The sequence below is a fragment of the Octopus sinensis genome, linkage group LG3 (assembly GCF_006345805.1).
Source record: "Octopus sinensis linkage group LG3, ASM634580v1, whole genome shotgun sequence".
Classification (NCBI taxonomy): Eukaryota; Metazoa; Mollusca; class Cephalopoda; order Octopoda; family Octopodidae; genus Octopus; species Octopus sinensis.
Genome location: NC_042999.1, coordinates 46268160 through 46283159, shown reverse-complemented (window position 1 = coordinate 46283159; position 15000 = coordinate 46268160). Strand labels below are relative to the sequence as shown.

The 15000-nt window shown below is 38.4% G+C and overlaps 1 protein-coding gene across 2 annotated transcripts in view; it reads right to left on the bottom strand.

Moving 5' to 3' along the window:
- Window positions 1–15000, bottom strand: part of LOC115209445 — a 47210-nt gene that overhangs the window by 19419 nt on the left and 12791 nt on the right. For both annotated transcript variants that reach the window (XM_036500958.1, XM_029777871.2), the window contains exons 6-10: window positions 12442–12657; window positions 11179–11389; window positions 7641–7700; window positions 2088–2413; window positions 1–83 (exon numbers count right to left, since the gene is read on the bottom strand). The exon at window positions 1–83 is cut by the window's left edge and continues 140 nt beyond it. In XM_036500958.1, the coding sequence (XP_036356851.1) occupies window positions 1–83; window positions 2088–2413; window positions 7641–7700; window positions 11179–11389; window positions 12442–12657 (896 nt within the window). The remainder of the gene's footprint in view (window positions 84–2087; window positions 2414–7640; window positions 7701–11178; window positions 11390–12441; window positions 12658–15000) is intronic.

Genomic DNA, 15000 nt, shown 5'->3' with positions numbered 1-15000 from the left:
GAAATCTTCGGTAAAACAGTCGATCTGGTTGTGTTTTGGAGGGTATCTGAACTGGCGTTGCTGTTGGATTCATTTGATTTATTCTGAAATAAAGATTAAACCAAGCTGATTTTTAAAAGTTTTGGTACTGTGGTGTTCCCGTATATGATTAGTTTTTTTTTTCCAAACGAGTAAATCTAATAACGAGCATTTTTTTCTGAAGAAATTTGATCAACAAACCACAGCAGACTACGCATGGGAGTTCATTCGTTTTGCGATTTGCAATTTGAACAAAGCATGAGAAGACAACGCACGTGTGTAAGTGCTGGGGGAGCATATACAAACGGTTCGCTAAATGAATACATTGCATAACGAATAGTTTTTTCTGAAGAAAATCATATTCAGCAAACGAGCTGAAATTTGAACAAACCACCAGTAGACTACGCACAAATATAAGTGGCAGGGAGCTCGTGTAGAAACGATTCGTTAACGTCCATATACGCATTTCATGAAGCTTGCTAATTTTCAGATTTTATGTAGAAAATAATATTTCTCATATTTTTGCTAGAAATATTACTATGGATCGACTGAAACAAGACAAAGGAAATAACGCACGTACACATGCACACACGCAGACACACACATACACACACATCTATACATATACGTGTATATTTATGCAATGGATGGATAGATAGACAAAACATCATTTCGTGGTCTATGTGGAGTTTGGGGTGTGGCTTGGAAAGGAATAATCTTATATGTATTTAAATCATTCATATTACGAACAATTTGGTTAACAAACAGGGTTCCGGGAAGGATTATGCTTGTGCAGAAAGGACCTACTGCATTATTAGTATTGTTTTCTTATTCTTATGAATAAAGAAAGAAATTAAGACTATTTTTCATGTTTAAGCTAAGTGAACACACAGATAATACATGAGATGAAAACAAAAAAATGAAAACTAGGCAGAAGCTAACATTTAGTTTCCAGTTTTTGGTGCTCATCTGGTACTCGATTTTTGTTTTTTATTCATGTCATTTCAACACTACAGGTTTAAAACCGCAGCATAAATCTCCTTCATATTACACCCTCCATTCTAACAATGAAAGGAGGTTTGGAAATTGTAATCTTGCAAACCCTGTATCCAGAAAAAAAATTATGTTTACTGTTGTAATTCCTTTCATCCTAGTTCTGATGCTTTCGATTATAGATCTGATCGATCAGAAATAACCCTGGGATCAGATTGATCAGAAATAACCTAGGGGAAAATAACGCTTTCAGATTATAGTATTGGTACAGGACTTAAAATTTTGATATATTGGAATTTCTTCCGGCTTTACGTTCTGAGTTTAAACGCCAACGAGGTCGAATTTGCTTTTTATCTTTTTGGGGTCGATAAAATAACGACCAGTTGAACACTTGGATTGATGTAATCCAAAATCTCAGGCCTTCTGCCTATATTAAAAAAGATTTGTCAACTTCGAAGCTTAGATGTGACATCGGTGAAATTTGGACACAGAGTGTAAAGTGACGTAACCAACTACAGAAATCTATTTAATATAGTTTGCTAACTTTCGTACATTGTTATAAATAGTTGGGGTGGAAGATGGTCGAATAGTTTGATCGCCGATTTAGTGCAGGTACTTTATGTATCTCAGAATGTTGAAGTGCAAAGTCTGTTTAGATAAAAATGTCAGCATACATGATAAATAACGATAATATCAATTCCTCCATATCATTCTCGTACTTTTCTATGTGTTTATCTTATGACACACATAAATACATATGTGTGCGATTGCATATATACACATACATATTTCTTTATTACCCACAAGGGGCTAAACATAGAGAGGACAAACAAGGTCAGACATAGGTATTAAGTCGATTACATCGACCCCAGTGCGTAACTGGTACTTATTTAATCGACCCCGAAAGAATGAAAGGCAAAGTCGACCTCGACGGAATTTGAACTCAGAACGTAGCGGCAGACGAAATACTGCTAAGCATTTCGCCCGGCGTGCTAACGATTCTGCCAGCTCGCCACCTTAATACATATATACACATACAGATAGACAGAAAGAAAAAATAATACAAATGGTCTTACCGACTTCACTACATAAACAGATAAACTATATCCACCACCACAGATCTGCAATGTATTTCCGGTACAAGGTCTATTACACCAACTTTCATTTCTAGGACCATACATCGTATATGAATTGCCACAGAAACATTCATAGCGCCATTCCAGGCCGGCAAAGAGGAAATTTCGTTTTCTGCATTCACTTAGACATTTTTCTATTGTCATTGAGTTATGATCAGTATAGAAAAAGCCATCCATTGCCCTTCGCGGACCATCTTTATAACAGCCAATATAAGAGTTGTTTTTATTAGTTCTTTCGGATGCATTTTTAGTTTCTCTTAATAAATCTGCATAGATTAAAAAGGAAAACATTAAGTAAACTTAAGAAAAGTATAATTTTATGTCTCTGAAATGAGCTGTTTGAATTTATGTAAATTTGTAAAATATGTTAAGGTTGGCTTATAATTATATTATGCTTAAATCGTTTCACATCATTTGGTATTGCAAGTAGAGACTGTAGAAATATTGAAGACTAGAGCATTGTTGAAAGTTTAAAGAACCATGAAATGCATAATTTCTTTCGAAATTATATTTTTCCTGAAGTATTTGATTCTTGAGATGGTGCAAATTTACATACATGGTACTGACAGTACAGTCTCATAACAGAACATTTTGTTAAATTATATTCTGATGCATTTGTCATCTCTTCTACCTTTGAGATATGTAATCTATTGTTTGTTTTTGTTTTGTTTTTTTCTTTACAGAAAGTAATAAACAGTGGAACGAAGTTGAAGACATGATTAACTAATAAAAATTTTTGGCGGGATAGCCTATGTTTAGAAACATTTAAAAATATAAAAATATGCTGTACAACATCTATATTTAATATGAGAGAAGGGTAGCGAGTGGCAGAATCGTTAGCGACATTTCAAGGGATACCAAATAAACTGCCTATACAATGATGAACTTACGTTCTAAGTTCAAATGCCGGCAAAGTTGTCTTTGGCTTCCATCTTTTCGAGGCCGTAAAAATGAGTATTTGTTAAGCGCTAATCGATTTACCTCTCTCCTCAAAATTTCTAGCCTTGGGCCAAAATTTGAGCTATTTCATATGAGAGACCCGTGCATATGACTGGGCTAAAATCCATAATTCCCGTAAATGAAGTATCATAAATACCCTAGAGGATTCTAAAATATACATCAGTAATAGAGGTACGGGTATGTCTTTGTGGTTAAAAAATTTGCTTCGCAAGCATGTAGTATCAAATTGGGCCCCACTACTTGGAATCTTAAGTGTTTTGTTCTGAAGCTTCGAGTTCATCATGGTATAAGCGGTTTATTTGGTATACATTGAAGAAATTTGTCCAGGTGATAGGATCATTTTCTTCTTTGATTTATTTTGGAATAATGTTAAACAGAGCAGGGGCGGCTGAGGAAAAGATATTGTGTTGCAGTGAATTTATACGTTGTAGACTTGAATTAAGCAGCGGGGTGTATGGTACGTGGCGCTAGCCTTGGATGAATTCTGAATCTGATGTTTAAGCCGTTTGGACAATACTCCTGGTATATTTTCCCCCGTTGAACAAATGATGTAGTGCTCACGGTGACGCTGGAGAGAATAAAGTCTCAATGTTCTAAGGTACTCGCAATTATCAAAATGAATCATGTCTTTCATCTTTTTAGTGGTTGTTATCTCAGGTGACATAATTCTCGTAATGTTTTGTTTGTTGTAGGGAGATCACAGTGGTGCAGCAGTATTCTAAGTGTGGTCGTGCAAAAGAGGAGAAAAAGGGAATGATGACATCTTGTTTTCTGAGCCGGAAGATTCTGAGGATCTAGGAATTCATCTTGTGAGCAATATCGACTTTATGGTTTATGTGAGGACTCCAGCAGAGATTATTGCTAACAATTACTCCTAGGATCCTGATATTATTGGATGCTATGAGTAGCTCTCCTAAAAGAACAGAATGTGGTTCTTTCAGCACATTCTTTATTCCAAACTGCATGAGTTCAAATTTTTCTTCTTTTAACCGCATATTGTTTTGTCTGCCCATTGGCTTACAGCATGTATATCAGACTGGAGTTCAGCTTGATCTCCTCCATTAATAATTTTCTTGAGCCTGGAGTCGTCTGTGAATAATTTTAGTTAGATGTGTTGGATGACACTTGAGATGTCGTTTATATAGACTATAAAGAGAAGCAGGCATAAAGCAGTCCTCTAGGGGACAACACTGGTGACTTTTGCTGAACTTAAGTGGATTCCACCGATCACATGTTGTGTTCTGTTCACCAGGAAATACTTAATCCAGTGTAAGTGCTTACCACAGATTCCAATACTGTACGATTTTGTAGTCAATTCTGTCGAACGCTTTGCGCTGAAGTCAAGGTGTATGACACTAGGGTTCGAACCTGATCTCAAATCTTTAAAAACGTCATCGATGTGATGCAAAAGGTGTGACAGGCAGTTCCTGCCGCAGCAAAAGCCATTCTGACTGAATTTAGAAGGTTGTGACTTTCCAGGAAGCTAGTAATTCTTCATCTCACCATCTTTTCAAAACCTTTGATAATATGGGAGGCAAATGAGATTGGGTGTTAGTTAACTGTTTCTCTTTTTGAAGACTCTGAAGGCAAATAAGGACGAGAACTGTTTTGGTATATAGCTTGAGTCTGAAGAATTTCTCCAGAGGTTGGTTAGAAGTGTTGCAAGTTGGTATCTGTATTGCTTTACGACACTATGTATGTGTGTGTGTAAGCGTGTGTGTATACGCAAATATGCAAAGCGCATTGTGACCAGCGATGTGTAGCAACATCTGATAGCCTGGTCGGTCACGGTGACCACGGTGATATATATACATATATATATTGTTTTGACGTGACCGACCAGGCTATCAGATGTTGCTACACATCGCTGGTCACAATGCGCTTTGCATATTTGCGTATACACACACGCTTATACAACGCGCTTTGCATTGTTTTAGCCTTCAAATGACGCCACCCCGCTGGCTAAGCGAGAAGGCTAACAAGAAAGAGTGAGAGAAAGTTGTGGCGAAAGAGTACAGCAGGGATCGCCACCACCCTCTGCCGGAGCCTCGTGGAGCTTTAGGTGTTTTCGCTCAATAAACACTCACAACGCCCGGTCTGGGAATCGAAACCGCGATCCTACGACTGCGAGTCCGCTCCCCTAACCACTGGGCCATTGCGCCTCCACACACACACACACACACACACACACACACACATATATATATATATATTATATATATATATATGTGTGTGTGTGTGTGTGTGGTGTGTGTGTGTGTGTGTGTGTGTGTGTGTGTGTGTGTGTGCATATGAATGTATGTATGTATGTATGTATGTATATATGTATATCTATTATATAAAATCCGTTCTGTCTGTCTTTGTGTCTTCTAGGATCTCGGGCATCCTTCATCCGATTGCGTTCAAATTTGATATGTAGATACCGACGGTATCAGGGCGTGTATAAGTCTTGAGAAAATTACAAAAATCGATTCCAGGTGAGAATGTGATCGATAAAGCCGTTGGAACATGCATTTATACGCGCAAGTACATCAGCTGTTGCTATCGATACTACGCGTACGCGAGAAAAATGCACGTGCAGTTTGCGCAAAAAAATGCCGGTTGGCTTGAAATAATGCCACAAAATGGGACGGTCGGACAAGTTGTTTTAAGAAAATTTGGTTTAAATGTTTGACAACTCAGCACCGTCCATTGGACGGGGGGCGGGTTTTCTCGTACGTGCATATATATATATATATATATATATATATATATACATTTACATACGTATATGTATATAAAGGACTAAAGCATTATCTTTATATCTAGTATATTTTTATATTCCTTAGTTCTTTACCCTTTGTACAATATTACTTAACAACATAATCTAAAATAACAATGTTACCTACTCAAAAAGAAAAAAAACTCTACAAAATTTATTACTGACAGCATAACAAAGGGCAAAATTTAGGAATGCACGCATACACAGCTAACGCACCCTACTTAAAAAGGTGACAATTTCTGGATTTTTGGAATAGAAAAAAAGTCTATCTTTATTTCTTCTTTTGCTGGTGACTCAAATTTAGGTTAAATCAGTGTTTCTCAAAGGGGAGGCTTATAGGACGGTCGTACAAGTTGTTTTGAGGAAATTTGGTTCAAATGTTTGACAACTCAGCACCGTCCATTGGACGGGGGGCATTTTGCTCGTATTTACTTAACTACACAGTCATTTAATAGCTGAGGTATCGATCTCTTCTGTCAGATGCTGAAACATGTGGTATAATAAAAAGAATAGCAGGACATCATCGTGCAATTTATGATTTCAGCAAAAGAATAGGGAAGAATAAGCAAACTTGGAGCGATGTGATCGAGACCATGGTGTAAATAAAGCTAACAGAGGCAGTTTCAGATGTGTTTGTGTTTTGTGGTGTGCTGAACAAGTCCCCACCGTTGCTAACACCTTCTTTTTTTTACCTAAAGAACGAATACAAATCCTCGTAAGTGCAATCCAGATATCCAAACTGGCATCGTATAGAATTTATCATTGTCATATGGGTATGTCTTGAAGATATTCAGTTTATCCACATGAGAAGTGGAGCAAGGTAAATATCTGGTTATCACATGATACTCAAAAAGGCCACGTTGCAGCTACGCTCCTGTCTTTGTCCTTTCTGTGTTTAGCCCCTTGTGGGTAGTAAAGAAATATGTATTTCGTCTGCCGTTACGTTCTGAGTTCAAATTCCGCCGAGGTCGACTTTGCCTTTCATCCTTTCAGGGTCGATTAAATAAGTACCACTTACGCACTGGGTCGATGTAATCGACTTAATCCCTTTGTCTGTCCTTGTTTAACCCCCTGTGGGCAATAAAGAAACACTTAATAAAAAGATGAATCGGTATATTTGCAGGTGCACATATTTAAATGAAAATTTGCTCCTCACACATACAAGCATGCATGAGTGTGTACGTATATCCACATGAGAGATTATGTGTGTGGATGTATGCATGTATGCGCGCGCGTATGTGTTTGTGTGTGTGTGTATATGTATAACATATGCTAATGTACGGTCACAGACACAACCACATACTTAATAATTAAGAACATTTTTTCGCAAATAGCCCCGAGACTGGCAGTAATTTTTCAAGATGCTTCTGCGGTTCTTTGGGAAATTTTCACCATAATCTCGGGAAGTATCATCATAGTTACAGGAACTTTCACCTGTGCGGTACCTTAGGGAAGTATCTTTTGTATATAGGGTAGGCAGAAACTGTGTTAACTGGACTGTACTGTACATGTAAGTGAAAATTTGAATTTGATCACCTCACAATGTGATTCATAATTCTGGCTCACAATTAAGTTGTCTTCCGAATACTTGATCATTTACATTAATTAACTGAGTGCTCAATTTTCGTTGAATGAAAAATTGGAATCCACATCGTCAAAATCAGTGCGAATGCCAATAAGAAAAGAAATTTTAAATACAATCTGTTTCTTTTTTATGTATCTTTTAGTTTATTCATTACAAAACTATTTTAGAAATATTAATATCAACGAACCTGTAATCTTCATTTGTGAACCTTCCAGAGTTGCGATATCTGGAGATATGGCAGGTGGGGCTATAAAAGAAAATTGATCAGTAAGAAAACATATATTTCTATGGAAATAGATAAACTGTATTCATATTTTCATTTAAGAAGGGTCGATAAATAAGAAACAATCAAATAATGCAGCATAAAAATACTTCGATGTGTCTAGTACCTTCCTTCACATTCTGAGTCCAGATTTGTTGGGTGGTTTAAACAAGTAACAGCTAGTTACAGTGTCGGTCATATCAATTAACCTCCACTCATAACATATCTACGCTTGTAAATACTTTACAAATCATTGATAGGACAAAATGTATTGCCCTAGATTCGTAGAAACGTTAGTGAATTGTGGAAACGATTGGTAGAAACGTTAGAAACGAAGGCAGTGAGCTGGCATAAACGTTAGCACGCCGGGCGAAATGCGTAGCCGTATTTCGTCTGCCGTTACGTTCTGAGTTCAAATTCCGCCGAGGTCGACTTTGCCTTTCATCCTTTCGGGATCGATAAATTAACTACCAGTAACGCACTGGGGTCGATATAATCGACTTAATCCGTTTGTCTGTCCTTCTTTGTCCCCTCTGTGTTTAGCCCCTAGTGGGTAGTAAAGAAGTAGGTATTTCGTCTGCTGTTACGTTCTGAGTTCACATTCCGCCGAGGTCGACTTTGCCTTTCATCCTTTCGGGGTCGATAAATTAAGTACCAGTAACGCACTGGGTCGATATAATCGACTTAATCCGTTTGTCTGTCCTTGTTTGTCCCCTCTGTGTTTAGCCCCTTGTGTGCAATAAAGAAAAAAGAAACGTTAGCACACCGGGCAAAATGCTTAGTGATATTTCGTCTGCCGTTACGTTCTGAGTTCAAATTCCGTCGAGGTCGACTTTGCCTTTCATCCTTTCGGGGTCGATAAATTTAGTACCAGTTACGCACTGGAGTCGATGTAATTGACTTAATCCGTTTGTCTGTCCTTGTTTGTCCCCTCTATGTTTAGCCCTTGTGGGCAATAAAGAAATAAGAAACGTTAGCACGCCGGGCGAAATGCGTTGCCGTATTTCGTCTGCCGCTACGTTCTGAGTTCAAATTCCGCCGAGGTCGACTTTGCCTTTCATCCTTACAGGGTCGATTAAATAAGTACCAGTTACACACTGAGGTCGATGTAATTGACTTAATCCGTTTGTCTGTCCTTGTTTGTCCCCTCTATGTTTAGCCCCTTGTGGGCAATATAAAAATAAGAAATGAGAATAACGTTTTCTAGGTTAGTTTTTATGCGTAGATCACGAAAATGGTAACTGCTTCCCACAGAATGACTCTAGTTTATGGTAATTCGGCTTTTTAATATTAGGGTATTTTTATAATTAAAAATTTTTTAGTTTATGATTTTCACCTATAAATATTTAATTAGATCTTTAATTAGAATAAAAATTGCATTAAAATGCCAAGAGGGCAGTGTAGAAACCACCCAGGCAAATTTCGCTACATCTGTGGTACTGTGACATTCCAGAAGAATGCAAGAAACATTGCGCCGTAGGTAAAAAAAAAAAAAAAGCATTATTACTTATAGTTTGTTGTCAAGATAGGAGACCAAGATAAAAGTTGGGCACCACATATCTGTTGCACAACATGTACCAATGGTCTTGCAAAATGGTCTTTTGGGAAGTCAAGAAGTATGCAGTTTGGCATTCCAATGAATGGCGTGAACCACAAGACCACCATTCTGACTGCTGTTTCAGCAACTTTTGACAGGCGATAATTTTGAAAACACCTTAAATATATTAGAATTGGATGCATGGCAAAGTTTCAGAAATGTATGTAATGGTCTACATGAGAAGCACAGAGCAGTCCACTATGAAGTACTTGTTGAAAAGTTGGTTGATTCGTACAAATCATTAGGGTGTTATATGTCGTTAAAAGTTCACTATTTGCATTCGCATCTAGCTTTATTTCCTCAGAATGCAGCAGACGTTAGCGACGAACATGGTGAGAGATTCCACCAAGACAGGTCAAATGGAAACTCGATATAAGGGAAAATGGAGTCCCGCCATGCTTGCTGACGTCTGCTGGTTTCTTCAGAGAGATAGACCTGATGCTGTACATAGAAGGAAACATAAATATTGTACTAAAAAATAGATATTCTTCCTTTAATAAAAGACGCAGATAATGTATTTACTATTAATAACAGCCCATTTTGCAGAAGACTCCTTTTAATTCTAGGAAGAAAATGTTATTTTCACAGAAAATTACCCACTTTCTAACAAAAACATACCGTTTAGTGACGGCCCATTTTACGAAACTCTGGAGTAATTCCATGAAAAATGGAGTTCATTTTCGTTATCTATAGTAAAAACTGTTCCAGAGAATGATGTTCTCTTCTCTGTAGCAAATTAGACATTCTGTGTTCAAATTCCGTCGAGGCCAAATTTGCCTTTCATCTTTTCGGGGTCGATAAATTAAGTACCAGTTACGCACTGGGGTCGATATAATTAGACATTCCCGTGATATCTATAACCTGTATTCAGGGAACGCAGAAACACATTCAACGCGTTGTTTTCTAAGATGGTAAGGTGTGATAGAAAGGGAATTTAACTGCCATTTCTAGATGGACAAACAATTAAGCAGTTACTCTCATTCAAACAATTATATACTGTTTTTATGCATTAGTAACCAGAGCCATTTCTAGAAATAATATTTTGCTTGCTATTTTACTGACTTCATTCATTGGACAGCGACCATGCCGGAGCAACGACTTGAAAGGTTTTAGTTGATCGTATTAATCATACTAATTTTATCGGTCTTTATTTGGCGAATTGACATGTTACACAAGTTGATACGATATAAAAAAAGAAAACAGGTTTTCAGGTGCTCAAACAGACGTAAACATGCAGACCTAGACACTACACACACATATATGCATGCACGCATACATACATACATACATACATACATACATACATACATACATACATACATACATACACACATACATAATACATACACACACGCTCACACACGCACACACACGCTCACATACGCACACGCACACACACATACACACACATATAAGGGGTCATAAAGAGTGAGTCATCTATGTGTGTGAGTATCTGCGTGTGTACTTTTTTTCAATACGTACATACATGCATATGTATATACGTATTTGTGTAAATATACCAGAAGCTTCTGTACAGTTTCCATCTACCAAAAATCCCCTCACAAAACGTTGGTCGACCCAAAACTACAAGGCCACAGCAGAAAAACAATTACTTGCCAATGGTACCTCGGAAATGGACCAAACCTGAAGCCACAAAGTGGTCAAGTGAACGCCTTACCTACTTTACCGCTTTTAAATGCTTTTTTTTTTCCCTTTTTTTTGGCTGTTAAATTTTGAATGCGGTAAACTTCTAAAACCACACAAACCAACCATGCTACTTTTCACAGATTACAATAGACAATTTGATCTCGATGTTTATTGTGTGTGTGGTGAGGAAAGGCTGAGTAGGTGAAACTTTAAACTTACCTGAGAAATCTATCTTCACTGTTTGCCGTCCATCTCCGGGTACTATTTCAAACTTAGCTTCCTTTGTTTCATTGCCTGACTGAATGCGAACGACATAGCTACCATGATATCCACGGAAATGGTAACGCTGATGAGAATTAACTCCGTCCCACACGCGTTTTGTTTTCCACTCTTCTTTTAGAGAAAGCAACCGAATCCCTGCATCGTTTATCTGAAGTTCAAATATAGCGTTTAAATACAATTGTTAATCGTAAACATCAAACACACAAAAAATGCAATTTCCTTATTTAAAACCTAATATACGTTAGAAATTCTACACCGACTGCTTGAGCACATTTCCCCGCAAAATCCACAGGTATGTTTAGTTTATAGAAGACGTCTATCGAAGTGGCATAATTAGGCTCTAATGGGAATATTTTCAACGTCTAGCATACATGGCACATCTAATCCATTTTTATCCAGAAAAAGAATCAATATACCTGGGAACTTAAAAGGACATAATCTATAATAATCCAATAAAATACAGTTTTATCGAGAGAAAAAAAACTATACTATCGCTGAATTGCGGAAAAGTACTTTATTTATATAGCATATTAAGGCGGCAAGCTGGAAAACACGTTAGCACGCCGGACATAATGCTTAGCGTATGAGCGTAAACAGAAATACAGATTCTAAATGATTAACCCGTAAATTACAAATGATGGTAACAGTCAAAGAGTTTAAATGGTTCTCCATATTTCTACAAGCTCATATGTTCTTTGATGTTAAGAATTATAATGCATCAGAAATGCATACCTTTTAAATTTCATAAAGGCGAATTTGGGTGTATGTCTGCAGGTAGAAATTATTTGCTTTGATATTATGATTGTTGTTGTTACCGTTGTTCTCAAGGATTACAATGTAGTTCGTACCACGAAGTTTTGATTTATTACCAAATGTTGTTTTTAAGTTCAGGTTTGTCTCTGTAATTCTTCAGATTATTCCTTTTATCTTTCGTTTTCCAGATATAGGTCTTACAATTTTTTACTTGGATATTACAAAAGAGTGAATCGGCCGTTCAAATTTAACGTCCGCTGGAAGATTGCATCATGCGAGAAACTCTAACCGATGACAAAGTGAAACGCCTACACGCAATCAACAACACATATTTATCAACTTCTTTCTTGTTTGTTAAATTGAAAAGGGCTTATTCATACGATATGTACGCAAATATCTGTATTTGCTTCTACTTATTATTTGAAATTTAAGTAATCGATTACTCACACGCCAATTCTTGTCCCAAAGCGAAGCTCTTTCTCCAGCCCAATGGTTTCCCGCCCAAAATCCCCATAAAATTATTCCTTCAACTCCTGGATGGCTGAAACCAGTTCTTAGAACGTATTCCAGTTTCTCTGCTCTTGATGCGGGTATTCTATCAATGATATCGACTTCCGTTAGCCAAATTGGTATTTTCAGCTGCCATAATTCATCCAGACGTGCCTACAATGATTTAAAACAATTCGAATTTAGAACAGTTTGACAAGAGACAATAGTATTATAAAATAAATGACATTATTATTATTAAGGCGATGAGCTAGCAGAATCGTTATCACACTGGACGAAATGTTTACGTCCTGAATTCAAATTCTGCCAAGGTCGATAAAATAAGTACTAATTGAACACTGGGGGTCGATGTAATCGATTCATTACCTCCCTCGAATTGCTGCCCTTTGGCAAAATTTCTTCATGTAAACCTTGTGGATAATAAAGAAATCATCATCATCATCATCATCTTCATCATTATTATTATTATTAAGTGAGTGAGAGAGTAATACATGCGATCAAGTGACACTGGAGTACAAATATACGAAGCCCAATATACCCATCATGAGTACCCGTCTAATAAAGTACATGTCCCACAACCATATGTGCGTGGCATGGTGATCTGATATCAAGACAAACAGCACATGTCCTTGCAGGTGGGGCCCAGGTAAAAGTTTTTCAGGCTGTGTAGCCTATCTCTCTTAAATGGTCCTTGAATAAGGTTCGTTTAAGGATGTTGAACGAAACACCCATGTTCCCAAAAGTAACCCAAAGAAATCCTCTCGACAAGTGGCTATGATGCTCCTCCACTACTTCTGCTCGTGATCAGTGATGCATATATCATCAGTCACTAAGAGACATGCTCAACTGGTTAAGGTCACGCAACTGACAAGCAAATCTGTGGTATTGAGCAGAATATTTACTGTAGACCATATTTTATACCAAGACAAAACAATGTTCATGATAACACTTCTAATCAGTTAAGATCAAAAGCCATGAGAGCCACTGCCTGGTACTGCGTCAGAGAATTTATTATTATTATTATTATTATATTATTATTATTATTTTATTATTATTATTATTATTATCATCATCATCATCATCATCATGACCGTCAGCCTGGCAAGTCACGCTTGATCTCGCTCCGCGAATTTTATAAAGAAAAATTACATAATAGTGTATTTACACCCATTAAGTTTATAACATCGTGGACAACAATGGTCTGCCCTACGAGCTTTACGCTTACAAGCCATACTTGTTCAGTGACCTCTTAGCAAACGTTTACTACAACTGGCAACAAAATGGGAGAATTTTTAGTGTTGTGAGCCGAGGAGCGGTGGCGTTGCTGAGAAAAGGCTCGAACAGAGGAGACTGTATTGGCAAGTTTAGGCCCATAACTCTTCTGAATGCAAAATTCAAAGCTGTCACGGGTCGGGTCCTGGTCAATTTAGATCAATCTAAAGCTTTCGATAGGGTCGGTTATCTATACCTGGCAGCGGTCCTCAAGGCAGCTGGTTTCGGGTCTGTATTCAGAGGCTGGATCGCTGCAATGCACAGCAACATCCGTTCAGTGGACAGAGGGAACGGTCACCTCTCAGAGCCGTTCAACGTCATTCGCTCGGTCCGGCAAGGTTGTCCCCTCTCGTCTCTCTTGTACGTACTGTCTCTCAAGCCACTACTACACAAACTGGAAGCGTTGAGAGGCATCTCGCTTGACCTAGGACATGAGAGATGCGTGTTGGCATATGCCGACGACGTCACCATAGCGGTGCCGGATCATAAACACATAGAAATGATCGGCACCACTCTCAGGAAGTACGAGACGGTTTCAGAAGCGAGAATTAACCAGGAAAAATCAGTGAGCTTGCGGCTCGGCATCTAAAGAAGCAAGTACATTCCATCCAACTGCGTCGTTGGGTGCTGAACGGATGGGCCAGTTAAATTGTTCGGGGTCTTGTTTTGTCCGGACCTCCAGACGGATCAAACTTGGGACGAAGTAACGAGCAGGGTGACTACTCTCACCAAGAAATGGGCCGAAAGAAAGCTATCTCTGAAAGGTCGGGCAGAGGTGGCTAACGCGTATATCGCGCCCATCATCTACTGTCGTTTGACCGTTATGCCTTGTCCTGACCACCGTCTGATTACGCTGGAGCGTATACTCTTCCGCTTCTTGTGGAAGAGACGCGCCCTGATGGTCAGGTGGTCTATCTGCTGTCAGAACCCGCTGTGTGGTAGACTGGGCATGCCGTGGTTGATGATGCACAGACATGCGCCGAGGCTACGATATCTCCAGTGCTTCCTCGACGGTGAACTGGTGCGGTCGCTATTCACCAGACACTATTTCCACAGGTAGTTTCCTTAACGGAAGTGCCGTCAGCCGACCATGTCCGAGATTCGCGCAGAACGACGAGACAGTCCAGCATGCACTCGTCCAGTACCCGAGCATTGCTGATCTGTTTATGTCGAATACCTATTGTCGCTTGTGGGACGAATTCGGCTATCAACTGAATCCGTCGTGAA